This window comes from Vigna unguiculata, chromosome 1 (assembly GCF_037176805.1).
Source record: "Vigna unguiculata cultivar grain cowpea cultivar isolate G323 ecotype 2 chromosome 1, ASM3717680v1, whole genome shotgun sequence".
Classification (NCBI taxonomy): domain Eukaryota; kingdom Viridiplantae; phylum Streptophyta; class Magnoliopsida; order Fabales; family Fabaceae; genus Vigna; species Vigna unguiculata.
In genome coordinates, this window is record NC_140792.1 from 33,714,520 (window position 1) to 33,723,090 (window position 8,571).

The window sequence follows — 8,571 nt, forward strand, 5'->3', positions numbered from 1 at the left end:
TAGGGTTAAATATTTTTTTTTCTTCAAGTTTTAGTGAAATTTGGAATTAGTCAATCTTCAAAATTTTTGACCAATTTAGTCATTCATCTTTAAAAATGCGTGAATTTAGTCCTTTTAATTAATTTTGATCAAGTTTATCTAACATTTCAAACACATTTCATTATAGTATTTGAATTATTTACATCGTTTCACATATTTTCGCTTCAATGTTAACTCAAATATTATCATAAAATACGTTTAAAATGTCAAGTAAACTTAACAAAATTTGGTAAGAATGACTAAATTCACGTATTTCTAAAGATGAAAGACTAAATTGGTATAAAGTTTCGAAAATGGACTAATTCTAAAATTTACTTAAACTTGAGAGACAAAAAACATATTTAACCTTTTTATTTATATTGATATAGATATCATATATTTGATTCTCTCTTATTATTATTAAATATTTTGTTTTATTAGGTTTTACTTTTATATTTATATGATGAGACATTTGTACTTTATATATTAAACAAGAGTTCTAATAAACCAGTAAGCAAGCTCTCTTTGTTTTCACCCAACACCTTTTATACGCATTTTTCTTTCTCACAAAAAGTACCTCCCACTCATTTTTTATTTTCAATTTTATACTTTTTTTCCAATTCTATATTAATACTATGATGTGGGTTCATACTAGGTTGTATAGAATTGGAAAAAAAAAGTAAGTGGGAGGTTATACATATTAACATAGTATCAAATTTAAATTGTTTTCTGTATTTTCTCTTTTCTTATTGATTTCTTACCATGGCGCAAAATTTATCTTTGATTTTTTGCCAGGAACGTGAATTCAATGCTACTTTTTATTCTACTTCTCAAGACTTTATTGTCAATTTTTCCTTTCACGAGGGACATAGTAAACATTTTCACGGTAGTTTATCTGGAAATCATGGACGGGGACACTTTCCTCAGTCTGGTGGTCGCAATCCCAAATATTGTGACCATTGTCCCCAAACCAATCACACCTATGGTAACAGTTGGATTAAGCATGGTCTACCTCAAGGTAACTGTTGGATTAAGCATGGTCTACCTCAAGACTATCACCAAAACACCAAAGTCTATCCTCTTCCTTCCAAGACCTATGTTAGTATGGTTGATATCGCCTTATCTCCTGTCGATCTTTATGCATGCTGAGAAGGATGACAAAACTGAAGCTCAATTTAGTTTCTGTAGAGAGCAGTTTGAAGCTCTTCTCACCTTGATCCAACCGTCTCAAAATGATTCTTCTCTCACAATTGTTGTTCATCAACGTACAACCAAATCCACAGGTTTTGTTTTTTCCTTTTTCTTCTTAGATTTTTAGATTTTATATAGTGGTGCTACTGACCATATTTGTCCATTTAAATCTTTATTTCAAAATCTCAAACCTATTTCTATACAATTACACAACCAAAACTCTGTCATTGCAAAATTCTCAGGTACCATTATCTTGGACAATCTTATCCTTCATAACAAATTTGAGGCCTAATTTCAATCTCTTTCATTGATGGATACAAGTATTTTTTTTTAACTACAGTTGATGACTATAACAGATTTTCTTGGATTATTTTTCTTAAAAATAAAACTGAAGTCAGACCCTTCTTTAAGATTTTATTACTTTGACAAAAAATCAATTTTCTTGCAAGTTTGAGAAAATAAGTTCCGATAATGGCAAAAAGTTTCTTCTTAATAATTTATATAATAGTAAATATATTTTTCATGAAACTTCTTGTATTGCAACTCCTCAGCAAAATGGGATTGTTATGAGGAAACATCAACATCTTCTTAATGTGTGTCGTGCTCTTCCTTTTCAAGCAAAAATATCAAACATTTTCTGGTCATATTCTCTTAAACTGGTTGTTCATCTCATTAATAGGTTACCCACTCTTTTTCTCAATAATCAATCAAAAGGATATGTTTTGTATGATTTTCACTCCAAGTCTATTTTTGTGACTAGGAATGTTATCTTTCAGGAAAATATTTTTCCTTGCTTTACTCGTTTTGCCATCTGATAACTTTATTGTTTCAATTGATGATTTTCATTCCTGTTATATTAGCATGTATGATTTTCCAACTTTACTTGTTTCATTTGCCACTAACCTTACTACGGACCCTGCTTCTAGCCTTGTTTCTGATAATGTTGAAGTTACCGATCCTGATCTTAGAATTTCTTATAGTGTAAAAAATCATCGATACTTAGATCAACATTATTGTGGTGTTGCTTCCAATTCATGCTTTACTTTTTTCACACCTTATCCAATGCATCTATTTGTTTCTTATGATAATTGTTCTCTTGACCATAATGCCTTTTGTCATGATATTTTTGCCTAAGCTGAACCTTTCCCCTTCAAAGAAGCTACTCAACATTATTGCTGAAAACAGTCTATGGATGTTGAGTTACATGCTCTTGACAAAAACTAGACTTGGACTTTAGTTCCTCCTACTTCTGGCCTCAAGCCAATTGGTTGTCGTTGGGTTTACAAACTCAAACATAAACCAGATGGTACAATTGATAAGTTTAAAACACGGTTGGTGGCTAAGGGTTTTACTCAAACTGAGGGGTTTGATTATTTCAAAACTTTCCCCTATGTTGTCAAACTTACTACTGTACGTATCCTTTTAGCCTTGGTCACTGCTAGTGATTGGTTTATTCATCAGTTAGATGTTCACAATGTTTTTCTCCATGGAGATTTACATGGAGAGATCTATACGAAGCCTCCACCTGATCTTTCTCTTCCCCAGTCAAATATTGTTTGTAAACTTAACAAGTCTCTATATGGTTTTAAACAAGTCAATCGTAATTGGAATAAAAAATTAACTTCAGAGCTACTTCTTCTTGACTACACACAAAGCTTTGCAGACCACTCTCTCTTTGTGAAGAAATTTGTCTATATTATTACTGTTTTATTGGTTTATATTGATTACGTGGTTCTCACAAGTAATAGCATTGCTAAAATTAATGTTGTAAAAGTTCATCTTCATTCTAGATTTCATATTAAAAATTTTGGCCCTCTCAAATAATTTTTGGGCTTTGAAGTTACTCGTTCTCTTGATAGATTAGTTTTGAACCAAAGGAAATATTGTTTAGACCTTACTTCAAAGGCATGGATGCTTGGATGTAAACCTGCACCAACACCATCTGATCCTTTTATCAAACTTCATGCCGACGATGGCAGTTTTCTACCAGATCCTTCTTTCTTTTAGTGTCTGATTAGACGATTACTTTACTTGACTAACAACAGGCCTGATATTAGTTTTGTTGTCCATTAACTCAGTCATTTTGTTTCTTTTCCGCGTGAACCACATATGCAGTAGGCTTTACGGATCATTCGATACCTGAAACATGCTCTTGGCTATAATCTTTTGAATAAATCCAACACCTCTCTTAAAATTAAGGTGTTTTTTGATTCTGAATGGGCAACATGTGTCACTACTTGACGCTTTGTCTTTGGATATTGTGTTTTCTTAGGCACCTCTTTGATTGCTTAGAAGTCTAAGAAACAAATCATTGTTTCACGATCTTCTTCTGAGACTGAGTATCGCGCCTTGGCTTCCCTGGCAGGTGAATTACAATGGATTCAATACCTTCTTGAGGATTGACATTTTTTTGTTCCCACTCCCTACATTGTCTTTTGTGACAACAATTCCGCTATTCACATTCTCAAGAACCCCACTTTTCATGAGAGAACCAAGCATATAGAACTTGATTGTCACATTATTCGACAAAAGCTTGTTGATGGTTTTATCCACCTTCTCCATGTTCCTTATACAAGTTAACTTGTTGATATGTTTACTAAGTCATTACATCCTTCTGCTTTTCCAGGTTGCTACTTTCAAATTAGGACTTTACAATCTTTATGTCCACTTTGAGAACGGGTGATGAAAATATTATATATCTTTTATTTTTATTTGTATCGATAGAGATATGATATATTTTATTCTGTTTTATTATTATCAAATATATTATTTTATTAGGTTTTAGTTTTCTTTTTACATAATGAGACCTTGTACTTTATATATTAAACAATGTTCTAATAAATCAATAAACAAATAAACAAAACTCCCTTTTAATTATTTTCACCAAATACTTTTTGTACATATTCTTTCTTCTCATAACTTATACGTAAAGATAGAAGAAAAGTAATATCTTATATTATAAAATAGATGTATCGATAAAAATGCGAGTTTGTGTGTATAAATATAAGAGAGGTGAACATGATAGTACAACTTCTCTTATTGTCCACAATGTGCATAATTGATTTTTTGTGAAATAATTTCTTGATTTAATCTATCTGTGGGAAGTTTTTATTTAAATTTTTTAATTGAAAAAGGTTATTAAATCTTGAAAAGCTACCACCATACTTGTAGATAACTTATTGTGATTTTCCCATACAACAACTACACGAAGTCTCACCAAGAATGTTTTTTCTCTGCAGCATCGTGCAACTGCTAAAGTAAATTCTAAATGGTACATCCACGTCAAAACAATAAGTTAAAAAAGGAAGTTTCGTTTATTTATTTTATATATATATATATATATATATATATATTTTTTTTTTTGTTGGAATTTTTTTTCATATGAGACTTATAATCATTGAGAGATTATGGTTATAAAACCACTTTGTGAAACGTTGGTTTTATACATACTAGCGTACACATAGGCGCGATACTGCTTATCTTGTGCATGTTTGTACGCATTTTTTAAATATGCGTGATATTATATTATTAGATGATGATAATGTAATGTTATTAAGTTAAAATATAAAATAAAATTATATTTTTAAAAATAAACTAAAAAAATATCAGAAAAGATGAGAGAATAACTGAAAACACAAAAAATAATTATATTTTAAAGGATAAAAATGATATTTTGAAATGTGAACACAAAAAAGGAAATCCTCTTTATATATTGTTATAGATAAAATCACTTTTAACCCAAAACTTTAAAATAATAAATTTATGTGTCTTTCATTTTCTATATAATGTTTAAATTTATTTTTTCTACCCAACGTAGAAATTTAACTCTTAATTTATTCCTTATATATATATACATATATATATATATATATATATATATATATATATATATATGATTTACTATTTTTTTATTCACATTTTATGAATAAAAAAGGAAAATTAAAAAACAAACATGTGACACCTTCCAATTTTGATATGAGTATATTCTAAATAATTTTACTCACAATATCTTCTAATTTTTAACATATTACGAAAAAAATGCTATTTTTAAAAAAATACCATATTGATTATATATAATAAATATTGAACTTAATTAAAAGAAAAAATATACATAAAAGTAAATTAAAGATGTAAATATTGAAAACAAATTAATTAAGTCAATAATTTATGTTCTGCAAAAATAATAAAATACTAATTTTAATTTAATTATTTTATTATTAACATAGTAATTTAATCTCTTCAATTTTAAAATCGGATCAATGTTGTTTTTCTCGTACAATCAAGAGAGAAGGCATAGAGACCATTTGTTAAGACATCTCCATTATAAATCTAAGCTAAGAAAACGGTAACAGCAATACTTTTAGAAGTTAAGAAAAATAAAAAAATAAAAACTTTTGATAATAAATAATCCAAATGAGCTTAATCAATTAAATAGAGGAATCAAATTAATAATTTAATATATTATCTAATAACACTGAAATGAACTCTCATTTGTATTAGGTCATTAATGACCAATGTAAAGTTTATTGAAATACCAAACATGGAATCATCTTCATTGAAAAAATGTAAAGAGAATACGATGACAACAAATATTTTATAATTTGATCTTTAATAAATTCGATAAGAAAAATACTTTTGTTATTGTAATTAAAATATTTTTAATTATTTAGAAACATAGGATAAGAGAGCAAACATTGAAAAAATGAGGACTTTCCGGATACGGAAATTAGAAAACGAGATTTCATATTCTCTTATGAAAAATCTGCTAAATTTCAGTCACTGATATATCAAAATTTTATGTCTTTAAAAATATTTTGATTCTAGCAGAACACGTGATCAGGAAACAGGCCCAAGTGAAGCCATGGGATTGATTCTAAACATGAAGGTATAATGTTTGAAGAAATGACACAGTGATCTAGCCATTAAATAATGACATAACTACAAGAGCATTGGGAACAAACCTAGCCTCATCTTCACATTCTTCTGCTATAAAACAGAACAAAATGATGATTGAATAATATGTATAAAAAGAAAATTCATTAAAAAACTTGAATTTTCTATGCTGCAGAACCACCATGATCCTTCTCAATATGTTCCACTAGGGATACCGGGTCAACAAACCCTCTACTACACTTGGGGCACGCATCAATCTTCTTAACCCCTAATGGTTTCCCATTGCTTTCATGAACTTTTTGCACATGATCCACCAAAGAAATCGCAGAGGAAAACTTTACACCACATTGAGGGCAAGTTTCCTCTTGAAGATCATTTTTATTTCCACTGCCACTGTTCGGTCCCGCACCATCCCTTGCTGCCAGCCAAACTTGGTTAATTTCATTGCTCAATTTTGACATGCTCGCTTCAGCCGAGGCACGAATGTTAGAAGCCACACTGAGAAAGCTTGAAGTCCACTTAGATGATGCTGTGGAAGTTAATTTGGGTTTTGGCTCCTCTTTTTTAGTCGTAGTAAATAAACCCATGAATGAATAACTTGTCTCTAACTTTTTGGGACCAGAACATTTGTGATCAGAGCCAAAGCGGTGCTTCAAACAATGGTCTTCCAAGCAATCCCTGCACTTGATTGTGTTGGAGAATACCAATACCTCTCTGCATCCAGGGGCAGGGCATTTTCTCTTCTTTGTCACTTTCTGGTAATTTGATGGATCACAATCAATGTTAACATGATGGTCCCAAGCTATGTTGGGATCTTGATCTGGAATGAGGCGAACTCCTTTTGCGCAGAGGGGACATATGACAACTTTGACATCGTCTTTGTTGGGCTTTGTGCACTTGTGCTCAATATAACCTCGGTGCTCCAAACAATATATCTGCAAGAAATTGTGCGTGAATGGTTTGCTCAATCAAAGAGTTCATAAGTTGATACAAGTTTTATTGCATTCTTGTCAATTTTGCAAATGCCGTGTCCCATTCTTTTTCCAGCAAATTTTACTCTACCACTCATTCAATTGGATAATTTTGTTAATTTAACATATGGACGTGATATTTTACTTTATTATTGTCCTGTAATGTCTGCATATTCATGATAATATATAACTTTACTGGTCTTTTACTCCACCACATCAACATTCTTGGTAAACAATATTAGAGGTTTAGGTTACCAGATAGATCAAAATTACAATTAGTTGAAAAAAATTTAATGAAAATCAAGTAACACTCTTTCATGTTTTCCAATGTATCTCTGACAATAAAATTTTTATATTTGTAAATCTCCAATCTATGTCAGCAAGACGCTTAAAGCGATAGGTTCAAACACACAAAGGAAAAAAAAAAAAAAACAAATAAGTTCCAAAATTTTGAGGAAATTAACGGAGGAAGTGAAAGTGTAATTGTAAACCAGAAGAATAGAAATCCACAATTCTTCCAGTTTCTTTATTTCAAGTCACAATACAAAACAAAACCAACTTTATTAATGATATGATAGATTTCTATAGAGAATCCAGCATTAGAAACAACATTGCTAGGTCTTGTAATTATGTTTCTTTTATTCATGTGAAAAATTGAAACTGAAATATAAATTATTGAAAGCAATCATATAATGATGAAATAGACAGAGTATAAGCATATAAATTAATAAAAAAGAAAAAGAAAAGAAAAGAAAAGAAAAGAAAAGAGAAAGAGTATTGAAAAACCTGATTACAGCGATCGCATGTGAAGGGCAAAAAATCAAGTTGCCCGCAATCGGAAACAGAACAATGTTTGCCGAGATTTGGAAATTCCGGAGTCCCCATCGGAATTAAGCTTTACCCAACGCAGAGGAGAGAAAACGAATTTTCTCCCTCTCTGCCCCTCTCTCCTTCCCTTCAGAAATTAAAAATCGAATGTGAATTTTGAGAGAGAAATTTTTTGGTTGAATTGAGAGGATATAGCGTGGAAAGAAAGAGATGACAGAGCTAACCAGAAATCCAGGAAAAGGAGGGAATCGTCTCCTTTAAAACTCATCTAATCTCACCCAATCTATTAATAAAATATAATTAGCAAAAGTGTAAACTATTTTAATTTTTTTATTAATTCCGATAATAATATAACACACTAATTGGTTCTTGTTCTGCCGTTTCCACTCCGTCGCTTCAGTGTGTCCAAACATGAACATCAACATGTTACGAAATTGAACAGAACAACCATTCTGATTGAAATATTAAAGCATTAGTACATCAGGTAACTCTTAAAAGGATAAAAATGATAATATCGGTTATTACTGAATATTCAATTTAGCATAGTTGTCAACAAATCACTCAAATTCTTTTAAAATAGTGGACATACTATACATCTTTTTTCATGACTACGTATGTTATCGCACGTTTTTACTTTTATTCAATGATAATAAAAAATAATAATAAAATC

At 30.3% G+C, this 8,571-nt stretch overlaps 1 protein-coding gene across 1 annotated transcript; it reads right to left on the reverse strand.

The window, feature by feature from the left end:
• Window positions 1–6,047: 6,047 nt before the first annotated feature.
• LOC114195279 (zinc finger AN1 and C2H2 domain-containing stress-associated protein 13-like) lies at window positions 6,048–8,137 on the reverse strand. The gene is made up of 2 exons (XM_085665123.1): window positions 7,860–8,137; window positions 6,048–7,037 (listed from the first exon to the last, which is right to left on the reverse strand). The coding sequence occupies exons 1-2, from the start codon at window positions 7,956–7,958 to the stop codon at window positions 6,267–6,269; spliced, it is 870 nt and encodes a 289-aa protein (XP_085521249.1). The 5' UTR covers window positions 7,959–8,137; the 3' UTR covers window positions 6,048–6,266.
• Between the last annotated feature and the right edge of the window lie 434 nt (window positions 8,138–8,571).

Excerpts from the sequence above, each read along its gene's own strand:
- LOC114195279 (XM_085665123.1), bottom strand. The coding sequence starts at position 7,958 with ATGGGGACTCCGGAATTTCCAAATCTCGGCAAACATTGTTCTGTTTCC. Across the intron at positions 7,038-7,859 it reads CATGCGATCGCTGTAATCAG|ATATATTGTTTGGAGCACCG; the intron begins GTTTTTCAATAC and ends AATTTCTTGCAG.